The sequence below is a fragment of the Pelodiscus sinensis genome, chromosome 5, assembly GCF_049634645.1.
Source record: "Pelodiscus sinensis isolate JC-2024 chromosome 5, ASM4963464v1, whole genome shotgun sequence".
In the NCBI taxonomy this organism is placed as follows: domain Eukaryota; kingdom Metazoa; phylum Chordata; order Testudines; family Trionychidae; genus Pelodiscus; species Pelodiscus sinensis.
In genome coordinates, this window is record NC_134715.1 from 75,910,668 (window position 1) to 75,934,175 (window position 23,508).

A 23,508-nucleotide genomic window follows, 5' to 3' on the forward strand; every position below is an offset into this window, starting at 1 on the left:
AACAATTTTTGAAGAGATACAACATTGGAAGTACTTTTAAATTATTATTGATGCAACTCCAGACTGTTCTCATAAAGAACTTGGTGGTGTGATATATTAAAATTGCTGGAAGTTCAAAGGTTTCAACTGAAGAACGATTCATTTTGTTCAATAATTTCATGAAAAAAACTGAAAAGAAATCACAACTCATCTATTAGAAATTCTGGAAGGCTTCAAATTAAATTTTCAAGCCTGCATTGGCCAAGCCTATGACAATGGTTCCAATATGGCTGGGAAGTACAATGGAGTACAAGCGGTCCTTCTTGAGCAAAATCCAAACTGTATTTTCTGTAGTGGTGGCAACCACCCACTAAATCATGTCAATTTTGATGGTGCTGAATCATGCAAGGAAGCAATCACATACTTTGGAACAATCCAGCAATTGTACAACCTCTTCAGTAGCAGTCCTTGAAAGTGGGAAATTCTGAAGCAGCATCTGTCTGTTTCTCTTCACGGCATGTCGACAATGAGATGGTCAGCATGAATTGATGGCATTAAACCAGTTGCAGAGCATTTGGACTCTGTGAGAGAGGCTTTAAGTGAGCTTGAATCTCTTACTCTCACAGCACAGGTTGGCTTGCACTGAGCTTATGTTAATTCAGAAGTATACCTCCAAATTTGAATGTATCTTAATGTCGTCCATGTGGATGAAGCTGCTAAAAATGATCCACAAAATTAATCTTGTAACTGAAGCATGCAATGCTATATTAGATGTTGAGAGGGATAACACTGAATGACTTCTTAAAGATATTCAAAAGATTCGTGATCAATAGGGGACAATCCTTTCTGAGTCCAAATCAGTTGCACAGGGTATTGATATTTCATCTGAGTTTTCCATCAATTGCAGTCTAACATCTCAATCTGGTGCAGAAAGGCACCTTCACTTCCATTCTTTTTTTGTTATTATTGACTCCATCAAATCTGGTCTCACATGTCAATTTGAGTCACTGCAACAAATGTGTACCCTTTTTGGATTCCTTTGGGAGTTCAGGGAACTAAGTAATGAAGATCTATATTCAGCAGCTAAACAGTTTCAACAAAGGTACAACAAGGAAATTTCAAGAGAGCTCTGTGACAAGATCATCTTCCTGAAATGTATACATTCCACCAATTTTAAATCAGGCTACAAAGCCAAAAGAACTGCTTCAAGAAATATTTGATTTCAGCCTGTTGACTGTATTTCCTAATATCACAATTGCATTACGCATTTTTGTCAGTCTCTTGCATAAGTGGCTTCAGATGAATGCACATTCAATGTGTTAAAACAAGAACTATCATTGTTCTACAATGGGACAAGAGAATTTGAATGGGCTCTCAGTGCTTAACACTAAGGCTACGTCTACACTGGCCCCTCTTCCGGAAGGGGCATGTAAATTTCAGCAGTCGTCGTAGGGAAATCCGCGGGGGATTTAAATATCCCCCACGGCATTTAAATAAAAATGTCCGCCGCTTTTTTCCGGCTTTTAAAAAAGCCGGAAAAGAGCGTCTAGACTGGCCCCGATCCTCCGGAAAAAGTGCCCTTTTCCGGAGGCTCTTATTCTTACTTTGAATAAGAATAAGAGCCTCCGGAAAAGGGCACTTTTTCCGGAGGATCGGGGCCAGTCTAGACGCTCTTTTCCGGCTTTTTTAAAAGCCGGAAAAAAGCGGCGGACATTTTTATTTAAATGCCGCGGGGGATATTTAAATCCCCCGCGGATTTCCCTACGACGACTGCTGAAATTTACATGCCCCTTCCGGAAGAGGGGCCAGTGTAGACGTAGCCTAATAGTCATGTTGCATGTAAATTAGATTTTTCTTTAATTATGAATGAGTTTGCATACAACAAAGCCAGAAAAGCATTCCTAAAATGAAGAGTTTTACTTGTAGTGGAAACTCACAATTAAAGTTAGATTTTTAATATACATGCTATTGGTATAATGACTTAATAAATAAATGTCTCAGGTGTTCACTATAGTGGCTACTGCTTCAGAACTGGTTGGACACCACCAGTCTAAGATCTGTATTATAAGAGGCTCTAATGAATGCCTCTGTTAAATGGTAGAACTGTTGAATTAATGACTAGAAGTTCATATACTACTTAAGCTAGGGCCAGCCCACAAAATTTTGGCATTTGAGGCGGGGAGCTCAAATGACACTCCCATGTCCCCTTGCTTGGGCCAAAACTTTGAAAGGTCTCAATTCTTTGGGTTCTCATGGCGCCCTCCCACAGTCTGGCACCTGAGGCGGCCGTCTCAGTTCATCTCATGGTAAGGCCTGCCCTGTCTTAAGGTCTTCTAGTGCTGAAGAGTTATATACTTTCAAATCTAAGTATACAAATACCTAGAGATATTAGAGTCCAGCTACTGCTAGTTTTAGTTGTTCCTTTTATTTAGTTTATTTAGTCGTTTCCTCAACTCTCATCCCCTATTACCCTTCTCTACTTACGCTACATCGATGACATCTTTATGATCTGGACGCATGGCCAAGAAACACTGGAGACATTCCACAGAGATTTTAACAACCTATACCCCACCATCAATCTCAGCCTGGACCATTCTACACGAGAGATCCATTTCCTGGACACCACAATACAAATCAGTAATGGAAAATTAGACACCACTCTCTACAGAAAACCCACTGACTCATACAATTACCTACATCCTTCCAGCTCCCATCCAGAACACACCATACAATCCATCATCTATAGCCAAGCCCTTTGATACAACCGCATCTGCTCTAGTCCCACTGACAGAGACCAGAAACTTCAGGATCTCTACCAAGCATTTATAAACCTCAACTACCCACCCGGAGAAATAAAAAAGCAAATTGAAAGAGCCAGACAAATACCTAGAAACCATCTACTTCAAGACAGACCCAAGAAAACCAACAATAGAACACCACTTGTCATCACCTACAGCCCCCAACTTAAACCTGTCCAACACATTATCAATAAACTACAGCCTATACTGGAACAGGATACTAAACTCCAAGAGGCTCTGGGAGACAGACCCATAGTCTCCTAGGGTGTGTCTAGACTACAGGGTTTTGTTGATAAAAGTGGACTTTTGTCGACAAAACTATACCTGCGTCCACACTGCCTTTGAGTTATGTTGACATAACTCACAAAACTCAGCAGTTTTGTCGATGTATGTAAACCTCATTCTACGAGGAATAACGCCTTTTGTCGACAGAGTTCTGTCGATAGAAGGCATTATTGCATCTACACTGTCCTTTGCGTCCACACTGTTATGTCGACAAAGCGGCTTGCTTTGTCGACAGAACTGGATGTAGTCTAGACGCTCTTTGTCGACAGAACCCTGTAGTCTAGACATACCCCTATAGACAACCACCTAACCTCAAGATGATTCTTACCAACAACCACAGGACATACCACACTAATACCAACCCTTGCAACAAACCCCGTTGCCAGCTTGGTCCACATATTCACTCTGCTGATACTATTATTGGATCTAACCAAGTGAGTTATAAGATCAAGAACACACATTCCTGCGCATCCAAAAATATAATTTATGAGCAGGGGCAGCCACTCAGGTGGCAGGAGCGGTCTCTTTTAAATATAAGATAAACTTATCCGACTGGTTCCTCCGGTCCCTGGCTCTGCAGGAGGGAGATTTGGTTGGGAGGGAGAACGGGTGCTGCCTCTGGCACTAGCTGGTAGAAAACCTGCCAGTCTCCGGGGGCAGCTCATGCTTGGGCAGGCCAGAGCCAGGGGGCACGGAGCAGGGGGTGGGGAGCCAGAGGCGTGTAAGGGCAGGCAACGGCAGGGGGAGAGCACATGTGGAGGGTGGGTCTTGGGAGGAAGAGGTAGCTCAGGAGCATTTTAGGGGGAAGGACTGTGTGTGGGGGGGGATCACGGGTCCAGGTGCTTGTGCCCCCCAACCACACTTTTTGGGCACTTCGGTGATTCTAGGCTAGGAGAGCCAGGCCTGCCCTGGAGCAGTGCCCAGCCAAGGCAAGGGCCAGCACATGTTAAGGACCTGGAGTAAAGTGATGGCTTGGCTGGCAGGGAAGTGAGAAGAGCGTTGTAATTTGTGAACTCTGCCCACAAGTGCTGGGAACTGAGGCATAGGGAGCCCCCTTCCCTGTACGCTGCATTTGCCAGTGACCCGGCGCCTGGCACCCGGTTCCCTACCCACTGACTTTCAGCCAGTCACCTGCCTGTCACTGGACCACCTCACTTGATTTCATACGGACACAAAGGGCTGTCAAGCAACTGATGGCACCCTGCGCCCGCTGGAATGGTACCAAGCCCACATGACAAGGCAAGCCCTCACTCTGCCTATTGGTAGCACTCAGAAGGAGGCCAGCATTCTTCCCATTTTACAGATGGGGAAACTGAGGCACAATGGGGGCTGCAACATAGCTGAGGTCACACACCAGGCTGAACTAGAAGCTCAGTTTCCAGTGGTTCAGGGGCTGTTTACTCGGGTAGTGAAGATGTGACCGCAGAACAGCCCGGCATAACCTGGCTCGCTGCAATCTGGCTAATGTGAGGAACAATAGCGGGGTGGAGGGGCTTCAGCAATCACACCCAGGCTAGCTCGTGCTGCAATCAAGCCGCCCCTGCTCAGAGGAGACAATCCTGGGAGCTGCCCGCCAGCCCACGGTGCAGCCCAACTAACGGCAGCAAGGGGCAGAGACTGATACCTGGCAGCCACCCCATGTCCCCACTTCTCCCATCTGCTCAGCCCTGCCCCCCAGGCTTGCTGAGCCCTATGGGGGGAATGCTTTGGACCTAGACAATTCACTCCCCTCACGCTGCGACACCTGCCTTAGGCACCACAGGGTCTGGCCCCTGGAACCCCACAGTGTGGGAGAGAACAGGGCCGGACCTGACCCCCAGTTCAAGGGATCCACCTGAGGATCCTTGCACCAAAATCCCACTGGTGCTCAGAAGGCTACAAGACTTCTCTGGGGCACTGTCTCCGGTTCAGTCCCAGGGCAGGGGGCACAGGCTGGCTCACGGAGGTACAGATGGGCTCTGGGGACACGTCCCTTCTAGGGGACACCAGCCCCTATCTAACCCCATACGGACAGTATAGAATCGCAGAACACTAGAGCTGCAAGGGGCCTTGAGAGGTTATAAAGTCCAGTCCCTTGCCCTCACGGCAGGACCAAGCTCCCAGGGCTACTCAACACATGGCCCGTTGGCCTCATGCTGCCCACAGCTGGTTTGTTTGCAGCCCGCGGTGCGGTTTGGGTTTATGTGAAGATCTACATGTGGCCTGCGGGTGGGGGCCAAAACAAAAAAGTAGTCAGTGTAATGGTCTTCTGTTGAGATGTGTAGTTAAATTCCTGGACTGTCATTGCTTGTGAAAAGTGCTGTCATTTGGGTGGAAATCGGGTAAATGTTGCATTTTATTAATATCAGCAGAACTGACTTAAATGGGGCCTATGTGTTATGTAGTCTTGCCTTAATCTTTGTATTCATGCCCGTCAGTGTGAAATAAGGTATTTGCCTATACATTTGCTTGTATATGCAACCACACTTAAGCTGAGGCCCTCAGTATGTTCTGTGAGTATCAGTAAGGCCCCCAGGCCTTCCAAAATTGAGTTGCCCTCGCTCATCCCTGACAGGTGTCTGTCTAACCTGCTCTTAAATATCTCCAGTGATGGAGATTCCGCAACCTCCCTAGGCAATTTATTCCACCCTCAAAGGTAGGAAGTTTTTCCTAATGTCCAACCTAAACCTTCCTTGCTGCAATTTAAGCCCATTGCTTCTTGTCCTATCCTCAGAGGCCAAGGAGAACAATTTTTCTTCCTCCTCCTTATGACACACTTTTAGATAATTAAAAGCTGCTCTCATGTCCCTTCTCAGTCTTTTCTTTTCCAAGCTAAACAGTCCAGTTCCTTCAGCCTTGCCTCATAGGTCATGTTCTCTAGGTCCTTCATCATTTCTGTTGCTCTTCTCTGGACTTTCTCCAGTTTCTCCACATCTTTCCTGAAATGTGGGGCCTAGAACTGGACAAGATACTCCAGCTGGGGTCTAATATGGATGGCTCATTCCCTGCCTAGGGGAAGTGAGATTGGGTGGGTTAATTTCCAATCCTCCTGTTTATCCTTTTCCTAGCAAGGAGGGCTCAGCGGTTCTGACGGATGATCTGCAGGAAGTCAAGTTGCACTGTCCCCTGCCTGAAACCCCTGTGCAGGTGTTAAACAGCTGTCCAGCCCGCCCCAGAGGTGACTGCATTTCAGCGTGCCTGAAGCAACACAGCACCAGCAATGGTCAGGGGAATGGCTCCCTGGCATGGCTTGCTCATGACTGCTTCAGTCCCATTGGATGGGCCTCAGCCCCTTTCCTTCCCCTCCCCCACTTTGCAATGGGGCTGTAGACTCTAGGGGAGATGGGTGGAGGCAAGCAGGGGTGTCTCCCTGTACCAGATGTAGACACGTCTCTGTATTAATCATTCTCTTAGCTTTGTATTGAGTCCTTTTACATGGAAACTTCATATTATGTCTTGGTAGAATAGTCCCTAAAACAAGTGAGGTAGAGACTGTCCCTGTGGGGTGAATGAGGTGGGAATGGGTAAGGCGGAAGGCAAGCACCTCTGGGCAGTTGCAAGGGTTGGAGACGGGATGGAAGCCTGATCCAAGACCAATGAGCCCTGGGAAGTGGGCCCATTAAAAGGAGACTGGACGTGTGGATGCCTTGGGAGTCAGCAGCTAGGACCTGCTTTGGGAAGCCCCCTCTTTGGAAGTGAATGTGGCAGCATTGAGACACCCCACAGAAGTAGGTACCACAGACACTAACTGCAGATGCCTCGGATGGCTCTCACAGATCTTGCACATGCGTAAGATGATAGATCTGCAAGAGGGGGCAGCAGTCGTGTAGTGTGGGGGCCAGAGGGGTCAGTTGCTCCTGAGCACCATGCTAGAGAGGCATCAATTTAATCCAATTCTGCTCTCCCTGTCATCCCTTGGCTCGCCTGCTCCACCGGCAGCCGGAGCCTCCTCCCTGACTCTCTGCTCCTAGCCAGACCCTCCTCCATCTCTGCCCTTGGGTTAGTGCATGCAGGAGCCTGGCCCCAAATTGGAGCAGGTAGGGGAAGATGCCGTACAAGTTCCCCTCCCCCCACGTCCTCCCAGGGTCAAGCTCAGCTGTGCACCAGGTTCGGAGCCCTGCCACATGGCAGCGATGGTGGAGGTGAGGTGCAAATTTTTCCTTTGCCCCCGGGCGCATAACACCCTCGCTATGCCTCTGGGAGTGAGGCCTGTGCCACTTCTCTGCTGACACTAGGTCAAAACTAGCTGACTGCAGTGTAGACGTATTTTTAGATTCTCCAGTGGGGTAACCAGCCTCTCAGTAGTGGTGCTGCAAAGCTAGCTATAGTATGTGATTCACAGAATGTCATTTGAAATTTAACAGTACCACACTCAATAAGATGGGACACTGTAAACTTAAAAATGATATGCATTAACAAACGTGTTACTGCTGTTGCTAATAAAACTTTTGATTGTCAAAAGAGAAGGAAACTTTCAAGCTGCTTGTGACAATGCTCTTTGTTCACTTTTTTCATTGCTCTCAGCTTGGACAATGTAAATTAGTGAAATGAGTCTCTATTTGGTTTTTAATTTCACTTGGGTTCTAAATACTCCAATTTTTGTGTTTCAAACACTTCATAGGTGATGTTTATATATTTTAAAATGTTTTCTTTGATACTGTATTTCATTTGAGACTTTAAAACATGAAATATTATCTTGGTCTGTTTCTTACAGAAGCTTACATTGACTCTAAATTTAGGAAAAACCGAACCATTTCTTTGTCAAAATCAGATGATTTCCTTCTCTCTGCCCCCAGATTTTTGGTTTGTCTGTTAAACAAAAACTTCAGTTATTTGCTCAGCTCTAGTCCTCCTGATAAATCTCAGGTTTGATTGGGGAGGAGACAGTAGCTGAAGATGAATCTTCATTTTACTCTAAAAACAATGAAGCTAAAACTGTAAGCATCAAGTGCTATTTGGGGTTTGGATTTTGCCATTATTCACGAGATATTCTGCTAATAATTTCTTTTAAAAATGCTGCTCTAATAACTATAACTAGTTGCCAAGAATAACTAGCTGCCAAGGCTGACCCATACTGCCTTCATGTGCATTTAATTTCCATTCCCCATTCTTTTGTGGTGTTTGTGTTTAATATGCTAACACAGACTGCATCTTGCATTATTCTATTAACAACTCTGATATCTGTTGAAGTCACAATTTAGGAAAATGCAGTTTTTAAAACTAACAGCAAGGCTCAGAGGTTGAATCACAGCTTTTGTGTTCCAGCTCAGACCATGTTTTGTCCTTTGTGAATCACAAAGGAGGAGATTGTATCTGTTAACCCTTTGCTGTTTAAATACTGAGAATCTGTCCTATCGAGCAGGAGAACTTTTACAGCAAGTGAAAAATATGTAAGATTATTTGGGTATACAATGTGTTGGATGCAAATCAAGGAAGGACACATAGCTGATAGAGCAGAGGGCACATTTTACTGGAAGGCAGTCTCAAAAGTACTACTAATAAACATGAAATAATTGGCTTGAACATGTCCTATTTCATCAAAGAGGAAAGGTGCGGTATTAGTCTAAGATTCTGTAAACAAGTATGAAAACAGGAAGGGACTGTGAACACATCAGGCCATCATGCTGTGCATTTTGGTCTTCTCTTTGTAGATGAGACCAGACTCGTGCTATTGAACTGTAATATAGCTATATAAAGATCAAGGGACTGCTCCTATTTCCATATTGAGGGCCGGGACGTAGGAAAGTCAAGAGAAGGTGTCATGGTTGGGACCCTTTTCCTATGAAGTGGTATGCTGGAAAACCACTGACTTAAATGCTTTATGAAGTGATTTGAGAAGCAATACAAATAAAAAGTTCTACCTTAAACAACTGTATTTCATTGTATCCAAAATACCATGGCTTTCAATAGGACCTTTCATTTTAGATCAAAATCTTTCAACTGTCTATAAACTCCACTCTGCTACCTGCTCCTACTCCAGAAATTTTCCACCTGTTGCATGAGTAGGAACGCCCTCTCCTTTTCATGGAAGCCAAATAAATGTATTTTTGGAATGTAATGTTTTAGATTAAATTGGTTTTCTGACTTGTTCTAAAAACTGAAGTGCCAAAAAAACTATTTTTGTTGATGAAGTCTTAGAAAAATTCCCTCCTTAAGTTCCAGCTAAGATATGATACTATCCAATTACAGGCAGTCCCCGAGTTACGCGGATCCGACTTATGTCGGATCCGCAGTTACGAACGGGGTCCTCTCCCTGGTCTCCAGCAGACCAGGGAGAGGAAGCAAAGTGGCCACGTGGTCTGACCAGGGGGACGGGGAGGAAAGCAGAGCAAAGCGGCGGAACACGCGGGCAGCGGGCAGCCCAGATGCGTCTGGGCTGTCCGCTGCCCGCGTGCTCCGGGGCTTTGCTCTGCTTTGCTCCCCGCCCCCCTGGTCAGACCACGTGGAACACGCGGGCAGCGGACAGGGCTTTGCTCTGCTTTGCTCCCCGTCCCCCTGGTCTGCAGACCAGGGGGACGGGGAGCAAAGCAGAGCAAAGCCCCGGAGCACGTGGGCAGCGGACAGCCCAGACGTGTCTGGGCTGCCCGCTGCCCACATGTTCCGCCGCTTTGCTCCGGACGCCTGTGGTACAGCAGCTGCGGCGCTGCCGGTTGGTCCCGTTGCGCCGCTCTGGGCGCTACTGGACCAACCCGGCAGCACCCCAGCTGCTCTGCCCCAGGCGTCCCCAAGTCAGCCACTGCTGAAAATGACCAGTGGCTGACTACAGGAAGCTCCTGCCCCGGGCTTCCTGGAATCAGCCGCTGATCAGTTTCAGCAGCAGCTGACTTGGGGATGCCTGGGGTTCTTAAGTTGAATCTGTAGGTAAGTCAGAACTGGCGTCCAGATTCAGCCACTGTTGAAACTGATCGGTTTCAGCAGTGGCTGAATCTGGACGCCAGTTCCGACTTACATACAGATTCAACTTAAGAACAAACCTACAGTCCCTATCTTGTACGTAACCCGGGGACTGCCTGTATTAGTATTGGCTGAGGCCTAAATTATAAAAGGCCTTATGAGGTGCTGCATTCATTCAGCGGGAATTCATTCAGGAAGTTGGAGATGCTCATTATGGAGTGGATGTCTCTTTATATCCATCTTATTGTTTACTCAGCTCCTTACAAAGAGTCTTTTAGCACCTCTGAACCCTATCACAGGCCACTAACAGCACCCATCCACTAACCCCAACAACCAAAGTGAGATTGAAGTATAACAGCCCACTGGAGATTAGATTAGTATGTGCCACAGACAAAGAACAACAGAGACCAAGGTGCACCACTGTCCAAGGTCCCCACAATGCTTGAGAAGATACCCAGGTAATCCTGGCATGTGACCAAGCCCCACACATAGCAGAGGAAGGGTAACTCCTCCCCCTTTCCCTCCCCCCCATCGCTCCCAGTGACCTCACATATGAGGATCAGTTAGATCTTGGACATGTGAGCAAGAATCAGCCAAACATCTGAGTGAGAATATTTGGTGCCAGCTAAGAAACCGAGCCCTCCCTGTCTAATATCCCATCTCCAGCTGTGGCCTGCTCTGATGCTTCAGAGGAAAGAAATAAAAAAAAAAAAAACCACACATACAAACTTTCAGAATATCCTGGAGGGAACGTACCTTCCTAGCCCCTGAAGGTAGCCAACTGAAACCCAGTAGCACGAGCTGTTAGGAACATACAACAACCTGTTAAAAAGGTAACAATAGGAATCTTGGACATTCCATGTTGTTAGGATTAATGTTCATGAAGTTCCTTCAGTATTGTAACACAGGCCTATTAGTGATTCTTCTGTTGTTGTTGTATGTCACATACAGTAAAACCTGTGCTATCTGGTAGTTAAGTATCCGGAAAACTTTAGAAACCGGCACATTTCCTAGGGCTGTGTTTCCCAAATGGTACTCTGTGGAACCCCGGGGTTCTATGAAATGGAACTTAGGGTTCTGAAAAAATTTTACTCCGCCACTCTCTGCAGAGCCTCTAGGCAGCTCCCATTGGAGCTTTGCAGGCGAGCATGGGCTTTCAGCAGTGCATAGCTCTGGCCGCTCCACCATCCACTGCGGCTGCCTCACTACCACACACGGTGCGGCCCCCTCCCCACCCTGCAGGACTGCCCCTGTCCCATGGGGACTCTGGTGCTGTGCAGCCTTCTCCTCCACATGTGAGGTGGCAGCTTTTACAATGGCTGCTGCGTAGGGTTGTCAGGTGTCCGGTTTTCTACCGGACAGTCTGGTATTTGCGCCCTCTGTCCGGTAGAAAAATTCAGAAAATACCGGACATGTGCAATGTCTGGTATTTTCTGAATTTCTGGCTGGGCGCTGGACGGAAGCCTGGAGAGGGCGGAGGAGCGACTGGGAGGTGGGCCGTGATTGGTGCGGGGAGCCCTGCAGTCGCATGCAAAAGCCGGGCGGGGCAGGTGCAGTGGCTGGGTCTGTTGGACTCCAGCTGTGGCTAGTGGCTGCACCCTCCCCCCGCCAGCTCGGCTTCCCGCCCCCCTTCTTCCGGTCCCCCTTCTCCTGTCCAGCCCCTCTGGCCTCCAACTCCCCCCCCCCCCCCGCCACTAGCCCTGTCTTCCACCCCCCCTTCCTCCCAGCCAGCCCCGTGGCCCCTGACCCCCCCCACCAGCTCTGCTTCCTGCCCCCCTTTCTCCAGCCCCCCCTCCTCCTGGTCAGCTCTGTGGCCCCCAACTTCCCTCCCGCCAGCCATGCTTCCTGCCCCCCTTCCTCCCAGCCAGCCCCGCGGGCCCCCCCCCACTAGTCCTGTCTTCCACCCCCCTTCCTCCCGGCCAGCCCCGTCCCCCTCCCAGCCGGTCCCTCCCCCCCAAGATCAAGTGTGTCCGGTATTTTGGGGGGGTCTACCTGGTAACCCTAGTTGGGAGGGGAAGGGGTGGCTGGGTCCGAGGTGCTGAGTAGCTTCTCTCGGACCTTGGCATTTTTAAACTGCCGCCTGCACAGAACTCAGCTCAGGCTCTGCTGCCCCACCCCCCCTTGCGGTGCGCTCGGGCTTGCTGCCCCTCAGGAGCTGCTGCTCTTTCTCCCACAGGCGCCTCTCTAGCCTGCTGGGGAAGTGGCAGAGTTTGGTCAGGTGGGGAAGGTGGGGGTTTCTACACACATACCCCATGCCCTACCAGCAGGAAGTCTGACCTAGTGCTGGGTTCCCTACTGCATGGGGGGGGGGGGGGGCTGAGCTCCCTCTCCCCCCGCCCCTCCCCAGGAACAAGAGCATGCTGCCTGGAGGCTTTCCCTGCTGCAGCAGGGTGCCAAGCCAGGTAAGCGTCCCTCCGCATACCCAGACCCAACACCCAAATCCCCTTCACTCACTCCGCTCCCCCCACCAAGACCCCGTTGGTAATGCTGCTAGACAATATTGATGTCCTATCATCCAGGAAATGTCTGGTTCAAAACAGGTCAGGTCCCAAGGGTGCCAGACTAGAGAAATTCAACTTGTACCGGATATATCTGTTGTATCATTCTTTACATAAACTCTTAGATTATGACTACACAGCAGTGTTATTTCAGAATAACTGATGTTATTGACATGGCACAAGTTGCATAGCTTATTTTGGCTTTAGCCCTGCTGTATAGACATGCCCTTAAATTTGTATACCCTCACCCATCCTTGAGTACCTAGTGCTAAGAGACAAAGGCCCATCCCTACCTTCACTATGCCAGTGATTCTGATGGGGTGAATTTTGTGTTGTTTAAAATTTATAGACTGTGTATAGACCATTTATAGACTGTGTAAAGTTTATAAACAAGTTCAAAGGGAGGGCATTAGCTAAATATGCAATATTGTGGTAAAGTTATAATTACTGAGGGATAATATTGTTGTAAACACAATTATTGCTGCATTGCAATTTACATGAATGGGAAAGATCACAGACTTACTCAAAGCTGAACGATTGTTAAAATGGTATTGTCAAAAATGTTTTCAAAGACATGAAAATGAGTGAGCCACATGCTTCAACTTTGTGCCAACACTTATCCTTAGGAGGAATGCAGTAGATGGGGTCTGTGACACCACACCTCACCACTTGTTTTGATAAAGGTTATGCAAGAATGTAGTCCTTAGCCACAGCCTGCAGTCACTAGTCCAAATACTTCACTCTCCCCTTAACTTTTGAGGAACTAAATATAGCTTACTCAATGGCAAGAGCTGGAACTTTACAGTAAATGGCCTCTGCAAAGAATGGGCATTGGGGCAAACTCCCCTTTTTGTCCCCTCTAGGCGGCTCTGCCTGTATAAACCTAATGGCTGTGATGATCAAGCTTGACATGAGAGAAAGCAATCACTTTTTCTACATTTTTGGGCCAACTTCAGGAAAAGTCTTTTTATGAAGCCTTTTTGGTTAAACACTGGGATAAATTGCCTAGGGAGGTTGTGGGACCTCCATCTCTAGAGATATTAAGGGAAAGTTAGACATCTATCAGGGATGGTCCCAGTACTGGGTTCTGCCGTGAGGGCAGGGGACTGGACTTGATGTCCTCTCAAGGTCCCTTCCAGTTCTAGTATTCTATGACTCTATGAATATTTAGTGATATGTGATTTGTTTACATATCAAAGAAATGATCCGTGATGCAGTTGCACCCTTATTCTTTATAACGATGTTGACTTTGCAAAAAGGGTTCTTCATGGACTTGCCCTGGACAGTGATGAAAAGTGGCCATTTGCAATTTTTCTAAGAAATTAACATTGAAAAAGGGCATTCACTTCCAAGTTCAGGAAGGAAGGATTAAGTAATTTTGAAATAAACCAGGCAAAACCAATGTCAGATTTTTTTGATTTATAGTGACACCTGATTGTTTTCAAACAAGCAGTACATGAACTGTTAGTCACTGTATTCTAGAAATAGTCACTGCATATCTAGAAAATAACTGATTTTTTTCTAGTGAGTATGAAGAGCTTGTTTATTGAATAATTGGGGAGGCATTCAAGTTTGAGAGTCTATTCCCTGCTTACAGTAATGTCTGATTATTTAGCTGATGTTTATTCTCCAAAGTAACTTTCCTATGTATGTGGCTAGTCTGCTACTGCATAATTGTCTAGTGTCATGCTGAGTTAAAAAGAAAACAGTTTCAACATATGCTATGAAAACAGATTGAATGAGCATTCATAATATCTTGATCACATTGCCTCTTTGTAAGAATCTTTCCTTGGCATTCAGAAAATGGCAATATGTAATGGTAATGAGCAAAAGCAAGAATCATTACACACTTTTCTTTCTAATTAGATGCTTCCTAATCTTTTACAAATATTGGGTCTTAAAGGAGAATAAAAACAGAATCCAATAAATCCCCATAATCTAAATGCCAAAGCAGGATGTCACCGTTTTGCTTAAAGACCAGTTTAACACAGAACTGTGTAGAGCAGCTTTGCCTTCTGAAAACAAGACATATTTGGTCATCCTCAGTTTATATTAGTCCTTGTTAAATGCATAAATTAAGTCTCCAGGACATACTTTGTAAATTTACATTCTATGTGGTTCCCATCCATTTCTACTTTCTAACTGTATCAGAAAGAAAAAAGACACTTATTAATACAGTATTCAAGCACTGCAGATATTCCAGACAAGTTGGAAAAAATAACATTTTATACGAAGTTGAGGAATTTTGTCTGTCCTGTATCTCAAAGAAAATGAAATGCAACAGGAGAAGCAAGCAGAGCTCACCTCTGCATATAAATTACGGAACCACAAGTACAATAATTTTCAATAAACTTTATTATGCAAACTACATAGCTGGTGAGCTAGTGAAAAGGCAAACTTTTGAAAACAAATCCTAACTGCCGAGCAAGATTATATTTACACAGCATGTGTCCGATTTTACTTTAGATTGGAGAGAACTGATTGTCTTGCTGTCCTCATTGAAATTCAGAGTGAGTGCTGTAAGACTTTTTACACCTCACTAAGAGTAACAGCCCAGTTGAAAGCCTAACCTAGAGTATATTCATCTGCATAACCCAATGACCTTACATCTAGGAAGCTAGCTGACAGCTCTTAAGAACATCACAACAAAGAAAAGAAAGCACTCACCAGTCATCAGTGTGTAATAATTTGGATAGGAAAGGCTGGGAAAGTCTGGGGTCATATAATCCACTTTCACTCCCCTTTCCACAATCTCTTTAAAGCCAGGCAGGGACTCCAGTTCGTTGTCATTGATGTAATCATGGCGAAAGCCATCGATCAGAAACACTAAAAGCTTTCCGTGTGCAAAGAATGAGTTTGCCATAGTGAGAACAAGGAAGAAAGAGAGGGTCATGTGCTTTGCCATGCTGATAGAACTCTCCCCAGAGCACTGTCAGTGCCGCCTGTCCCTTCACAATGACTGTGGGTGAGGTATCTGAAGCTGCTTTCAGGGGCTGGACCTTACACTGCTCTCCTCGCTTAACTGATTCAACGTGGCACAGTTTAAAGGTACAGCACCATTTATTAAAACTGCTAGGCTTGCAAGGTTACAGATGAATTGCAAAAGTATGATTAACTTTGCATCTAACAGTATAGTGTGTGTGAAAAAGAGAGCATGTAACCTTTGTGTTTAAGAAATGTATTAAGCAACGGGGAAACCCTGTGTACAGGGCTTTGGCGACTAAGACGAAAAGCCAGGGTTAAGTTCACACTGCCTTCTGGTCTAACAAAAGAAAACAGCAGGAATAATGTAGCATTTAGGTTTCCAATTGCTACGTGCTCTTTCAGTGTAGAACTCCGTGTCCCACTAGGATAGCTATGTCTGTAAAAGCTACAGGAATAATGCAGACAGCTTTTAAAAAGTAACCAAGTTAAGTAGAAGAAGAATTCTTATGGAGTTTAAAGACCACTTTTTGTGTGTTTTAAAATTATCTCTAGGGACATAGGTGTGCATTTTATTTTCATGGCGTTCTGTAGAAAACTGGACTAAGATTATCATACACCTCTTCCCCCTCCCACACACCTCTCATAATTTATTTGTATTGCTATAGAACGTAGGTGCTCCAGTTAATGGACCAGTACCCCTATGCTAGATGCTGTACAAACACAGAACAAAATAACTATCCCTGCTCGAAAGTGTTTACAGCCTCAGTACCCACTTGTTCTCTGTTGTGGGAATACTAGACAATCTATTAACACAGCCTTGTTGTAAATGGACTAGTGTTCTGTTCTGTAATATTTTAAAATATCCATTAGGAACTGAGTGATTTACAAATTCACACGTGAAAAACATGTTAATTTTACCCATAAACAACAATTCAGCTTCCTCCTGCCCACCCATTACCAAATAAGGTGATCAATTTAAGCCCAAAATCTATAATTTTCCATACAGAGATTGATCTCCTTTGAACTCCTCCTGCTATGCTTCTCCCAAGTCTCACATCTTATGCAGTGGCACCAAGCTGTAGCACTCCTTTGATTCCCCTTGTGCATATCTGCCAGACCAGAGATTCCACACTCATTTCTATGGCATATGAGTGCAGAACAAATGTACAGACAGAAAGAGTAAGACTCTGGGACTTCTTTATCCTATATTCTCTCCCTTTCCCCTTTTAACTTCTCCTCCTATGGCCAGTCCGCCTGACATTTCAGTCGTACTTTGCCTGTGCTACTGCCATGTTCCTTCTTACATTTTTCATGTATGTAAGCAATACATTTTATGTGCAATGAAGTACGTACACATGTGCACCATCCCTAGAAACAAAAATCCTAGATATCTACTATATTTTTGAGAGCATGTGTGTGCCTGTCTGTCTGCCCATCTATCAACTTGTGAGTCTGTTCAAGAACTCCTAAACAGTAAGAACTAAGACCACCAAATTTGTTATGCAGCTTCTTCCTATCATAACTTAACTCATGGTAAGGGTTTGGTTGGGCCAGGGCAATGGGCTGTGCATGGTACATGATTGTTTCTCATCAAATGGAAAGGGAGGGCTGTGATAGCAGGAACAGTCATATGCCCGAATGACCACAGTGGAGCAGCAAGCAAACATGCCCCCATTGCTCTGTGGGCAGTACGGCCTCCGCCACTCCGGCCAACCCCAAGGAGCATCCGCTGGGTGCCCCAACCTCCTCCCCTTAGGTTCTCCCCACACTTCCCAGCCCCCTACTTGGATTTCTGTATCCCTTTGCTCTGACTCCTGCATCCCCACCAGTTGCCCTGAGATGCTCCTTACACCCAACCATGACTCCTGCATCCCCCACACCCAAGCCCCCTGCCTTGAGACTTCCACATGCCCAAGTACCTGCCTTGAATCCTACATCCTCACCCTCACCTCCAACCTCCTGCCCTGAAGGACCCAAGCAATTCTGGGTAAATCTTCTAGTAATATATATTTTTGAAAAGTTACCGTAGGTATAATTACTCCAGCTAGGACAAGAACTTACTACTCAAAGAGAAATAAAAATTATGAAATGCACAGACCATTCAAAACTCTAAAATAGCACACTTTGAAAGAATAAAATTACAGAGAATATCTGTGCATTGCAGGAAATACCAAGTGGAAACAATAACAATAATGCAAGTATGCGTTGGGGAGTGAGGGTGTCGCAGAGACAAGACAAAATATGTGTGAGTTTGTGCGTGTGAGACATAGGACAGCGTGTGTGTGAGAATGTGAGAGACCCAGGGACAGGACAGTGTGCATGTGTGTATTGGGTGGGAACAGAATGATGTGTGTATAAGAGAGTGTGAAATAGACAGGACAATAGATGTGAGAGAGAGAGAGACACAGAGACAGAACAGTGTGGGCATCTCCTCTCAGAAATGTGTGACCTGAAAAATATTCACATATCCAAACTAATGCTATGTTATACTGCCCTGGATATGAGAAATAAAGAATCACCCCCTAAGGAGGAGGAGGAGAAGCCATGTACCTCCAAGGCAGGGAAATCTGCAGCCACCACTTTGAGAAGGAAACATAGGATAGTGGTGTTCGGAGACTCTTTTCTGAGGGGGATGGCAGCACCCATCTGTAGTCCTCACATGGTATTCTGGGAGGTATGCTGCCTGCCAGGGGCCCATATCTGAGACATTAGAGAAAGATTGTTGAAGATCATCCAGCCCTCTGACCAGCGGCAGATATAGGGCAGGGTGAGCAGGGCGGCTGCCCTGGGCCCCGTGCTTCAATAGGCCCCACGCCAGCGTCAGGGGTGGACTGGCCCGGCGGGATACCGGGAATTTCCCGGTGGGCTGTCTGCCGAAGGGCCGGCTGGCGGCTCTTGGAGGAGGAGGAGGGGGATTGTGATGGGGCACCGCAGCCTCGCATTTTAAATTCCCCAGTGCCAGCATGGGCCATGCGGGGCCGAGGGAGGGCATGCGCAGCATGCTGAAATACTGCACAACAGCTGAGAGGGGAGACGCCCGGACATGGCGTGATGTCACAGCCTGGGACTTTAAAACCATGGAGCCCAGCATTGCATCGCTCTGTTCAGCACGTGGTCTGGAGCCTGGGCCGGGCTCACAGCTGCCCTGCAAACTGGAAGGCAAAAGGTGGATGGCAGAGGAAGGGGCTTGTGCTTAGGGGAGGGGGGCAGGTCATGAGAAGAAAGGGGAAGGCACTAGGGGACAGCATGGAGGAGAGACAAATGCCAGGGGGCCAAGTGGAGACAATGAGGAAAAGGGCAGGAGGGGAGGTGTCAGTGGAAGGGGGGACAGGGTGATGCTGGGAGGGGAGAGGGTAAGGGCATTGGGGGCCAAAGAGGGGAGGGGGAGGTGCTGGGAGAAGGCTTGAAAGGAGGGGTGGGCATGAGGAAGCTGGGGATGGAGCAAGGCATGTGTGAGGGCACAGGGGCATGAGGGACATGGGGGAAGAGAGTGGTGAGGGGGTGGGCATCAGGGAAAAAGAGGGCATAGGGGGCAGGGGCAGTGAGGGAAGGGGGAGGCACCAGGAGGGTGCAGGGGTAAGGGAAGGTGCAGGTGCCAGGGGATTCTGGGGGTGAAGCAGAAGGGCAGACACCTGCAGGGGAGGGACCAGCACCAGAGGAGAGAGGCAGGGCAGGTGTGTAGAGGGAGGTGTTAGGAGAGGGGATGAGGAGGGGTAGCTCACATGATCAGAGTGGGGCTCCCAGAGGAGTGGGCACAGGGGGGATGCCTTTTTTCTATTTTTTCTCCGAAGGGGGCCCCTGTGAAATTGTGCTGCCCTGGGCCCCGCAAAACTCTCATCCGCCCCTGCCTCTGACTACTACCCCATGCTAATCCATGTGGGCACTAATGATACTGCCAGGAGAGACCCTGAGCATATCAAAAGTGACTACAGGTCTCTGGGAGTACGGGTGAAGGAGTTTGTATTGCAGGTGGTATTCTCTTCAATCCTTCTGGCCAAGGTAGGGACCCAGGCAGAGACAGGTGCATCCTGGCTGTAAAGATGGTGTCTCTAGGAGGGCTTTGGCTTCCTTGACCACAGTATGCTGTTCCCGGAAAAAGAATTGCTAAACAGAGATGGGATTCACCTATTGAGGAAGGGGAAGTGAGTATTTGGATACAAACTAGCTAATCTAGTGAGGAGGGCTTTAAAGTAGGTTAGATGGGGACAGGTGACCAAGCCCAAAAGTAAATGACAAACATGGAGACCTGGGAGACAGGTCAGAAATTACAGGGAGCTTGGGCTATAATAGCAGGGGAAAAGGGGTGACAAGGTAGAACTGGGGGGGCAAAATCAAATCAGTATCTTAGTTGTCTGTATACAAATGCAAGAAATATGAAGACTAAGAAGGAAGAATTAGAAATGCTAGTAAATACATACAACTATGACATAGTTGGTATCACAGGCTACGTCTACTCTACCACCATAGTTCGAACTAGGGTGGTTAATGTAGTCATACGAACTTGCAAATGAAGCCCGGGATTTGAATTTCCCGGGCTTTATTTGCATGTTGCCGGGCGCCGCCATTTTTAAATGTCATAAGAACATAAGAACGGCCGTACTGGGTCAGACCAAAGGTCTTTCTAGCCCAGTATCCTGTCTACCGACAGTGGCCAGCACCAGGTGCCCCAGAGAGGGTGGACCGAAGACAATGATCAAGCGATTTGTCTCCTGCCATCTCTCTCCAGCCTCTGAAAAACAGAGGCCAAGGACACCATTTTATCCCCTGGCTAATAGCCTTTTATGGACCTAACCTCCATGAAATTATCTAGCTTCTCTTTAAACTCTTTTATAGTCCTAGCCTTCACAGCCTCCTCTGGCAAGGAGTTCCACAGGTTGACTACACGCTGTGTGAAGAACAACTTTCTTTTATTCGTTTTAAACCTGCTACCCATTAATTTCATTTGGTGTCCTCTAGTTCTTCTATTTAGGGAACTAATAAATAACTTTTCTTTATTGGCCCTTTCCACACCACTCATGATTTTATATACCTCTATCACATCCCCCCTCAGTCTTCTCTTTTCTAAACTGTAAAGTCCCAGTCGCTTTAACCTCTCCTCATATGGGACCCGTTCCAAACCCCTAATCATTTTAGTTGCCCTTTTCTGAACCCTTTCCAAGGCCAAAATACCTTTTTTGAGGTGAGGAGACCACATCTGTACACAATATTCAAGATGTGGGCGTACCATAGTTTTATACAGGGGCAGTAAGATATTCTGGGTCTTATTTTCTATCCCTTTCCTAATAATTCCTAGCATCCTATTTGCCTTTTTGACTGCCGCTGCACACTGCGTGGAAGTTTTCAGTAACTGTCCACGATAATTCCAAGATCCCTTTCCTGATTTGTCGTAGCCAAATTAGCCCCCATCATACTGTACATATAGTTGAGGTTATTTTTCCCAATGTGCATTACTTTACACTTATCCACATTAAATTTCATTTGCCATTTTGCTGCCCAATCACTGAGTTTGGTGAGATCTTCTTGGAGTCCCTCAGTCTGCTTCTGTCTTGACTATCCTAAACAGTTTGGTATCATCCACAAACTTTACTACCTCACTGCTTACCCCTTTCTCCAGATCATTTATGAATAAGTTGAAAAGGATTGGTCCTGGGACTGACCCTTGGGGGACACCACTAGTTACCCCTCTCCAATCTGAAAATTTACCATTTATTCCTACCCTTAGTTTCCTGTCTTTTAACCAGTTCTCAATCCAAGAAAGGACCTTCCCTCTTATCCCATGGCCATGTAATTTACACAAGAGCCTTTGGTGAGGGACCTTGTCAAAGGCTTTCTGAAAATCCAAGTATACTATATCTACTGGATCCCCTTTATCCGCATGCTTGTTAACCCCTTCAAAGAACTCTAATAGATTAGTAAGATAGGATTTCCCTTTACAGAAACCATGTTGACTTTTATCCAACAAATTATGTTCTTCTACATGCTTCACAATTTTATTCTTTACTATTGTTTCAACTAATTTGCCCGGTACTGAAGTTAGACTTACTGGTCTGTAATTGCCAGGATCGCCTCTAGAGCCCTTTTAAATATTGGTGTCACGTTGGCTACCTTCCAGTCATTAGGTACAGAAGCCGATTTAAAGGATAGGTTACAAACCACAGATAATAGCTCAGCAATTTCCCATTTGAGTTCTTTTAGAACCCTTGGATGAATGCCATCCGGTCCTGGAGATTTGTTAACATAAAGTTTTTCTATTTGTTCCAAAACCTCCTCTAATGACACTTCAATCCGGGACAGTTCCTCAGATTCATCACCCACAAAGGACGGTGCAGATTCGGGAATCTCCCCAACGTCCTCAGCCGTGAAGACTGAAGCAAAGAAATCAGTCCTAGTGCGGACTCCGTGCCCGCACCGCGGCACGAACTAGATAGTTCGGACTAGGCTTCGTGGAACGAGGCGTACAGATAGTTCGGAATAGGAAGCCTAGTCCGAACTATCTAGTTCGTGCCACGTGTAGCTGCGGGCACGGAGTCCGCACTAGCGGACATTTAAAAATGGCGGCGCCCGGCAACATGCAAATGAAGCCCGGGAAATTCAAATCCCGGGCTTCATTTGCAAGTTTGTATGACTACATTAACCACCCTAGTTCGAACTAGGGTGGTAGTGTAGACATACCCACAGAGAGTTGGTGGTATAATACACATGATTGCAATATTGGTATATAAAAGTACAGCTTACTCAAGAAGGATAGGCACGGAAAAAGGGAGGCTTATATATTAAAAATGTATACACTTGGACTGAGGTTGAGATCAACATAGGAGATAGACTTGTTGAGAGTCTCTGAGTTAGGTTAAAAGGGGTAAAAACAAGGGCGGTGTCATGGTAGGGGTCTATTACAGATCACCTAATCAAGAAGAGGTAGATGAGACTCTTTTTAAACTACTAACAAAATCATCCAAAGCACAGGACTTGGTGGTGATGGGGGACTTCAACTAGCCCAGACATCTGCTGGGAAAATAACACAGCAGGGCACAGATTATCCAACAAGTTCTTGGAATGGGAGAGGCTGTTCTAGATTTAATTATAACAAATAGTGAGGAACTGGTTGAGAATTTGAAAGCAGAAGGCAACTTGGATGAAAGTGATCATGAAATGATAAGAGTTCACGATTCTAAGGAATGGTAGATGAGAGAACAGCAAAATAAAGACAATAGATTTCATGAAGTCAGACTTTAGTAAACACAAGGAGCTCTTAAATAAGGTGCCATGAGAAGCAAAAGGAAAAATAATTGAAGACAGTTGACAGTTTTTCAAAGGGACGTTATTAAGGATGCAAGAGCAAACTATTCCACTACATAGAAAAGATAGGAAGTATGACAAGAGACCAGCCTGGCTTAACTAGATCTTGAATGAACTAAAAATAAAAAAGGAGTCTTATAAAAAGTGGAAAGTTGGTCAAAGTACAAAGGTCAAAGTACAAAGGATGACTAAAAACAAATAACACAAGTATGTAGGGGAAAAATTAGAAAGGTGACAGCACAAAATGAGTTTAATCTACCTAGAGACTAAAAGGGTAACAAGAAAACATTCTACAAATACGTTAGAATCAGGAGGAAGACCAAGACAGGGTGTTTTTCCCCAATGAAGAGGGAAAATCAGCAACAGGAAATGTGGACATGGCAGAGGTGCTTAACAACTTCTTTGTGTCAGTTTTCACCAGGAAGATGAAATTGGATGCACCACCGGCCCAACAGATCTGTTCTGCAGTCCCCAGCGGGTGCTGGGACTCAGCAGCATGCCTAGGAACCCTGCAGCCTGCCCTAGTAATGTAAAAGGGCGCTGATCTCCCAGGCACTGCTACTGTAACATTGGCTATAGGACCCAGGTCCCTTTAAATCATAGGGCTGCCAGATGGTTTCAACAAAAATACCAGACACACTTGACATTCATCATAATCTACATTACATCTTATTTAGAAAATACCGGACATTTCTATTTTCTCATTTATATTTTCTCAATTTGTTTCCCAACAGAAAGCTCAAATATTGGACTGTCCTGTTCAAAACCAGACACCTGGCAACCCTATTAAATCACCTGGGCCCCTATGCAATTGTCCACTTTGCCCCTCTGTCAGCTGGCCTGTTTGTACCCCA

General features: G+C 46.1%; 1 protein-coding gene across 3 annotated transcripts in view; it reads right to left on the reverse strand.

Moving 5' to 3' along the window:
• Nucleotides 1-23,508, reverse strand: part of ENPP6 (ectonucleotide pyrophosphatase/phosphodiesterase 6) — a 93,571-nt gene that overhangs the window by 51,023 nt on the left and 19,040 nt on the right. The window contains exon 1 of one of the 3 annotated variants that reach the window (XM_006130174.4): nt 15,101-15,430. The exons of the other annotated variants lie outside the window; for them this stretch is intronic. Within the exon in view, the coding sequence (XP_006130236.2) occupies nt 15,101-15,338 (238 nt within the window). The 5' untranslated portion in view covers nt 15,339-15,430. Of the gene's footprint in view, nt 1-15,100; nt 15,431-23,508 lie in introns of those variants that run through there. 3 annotated transcript variants of the gene reach the window in all.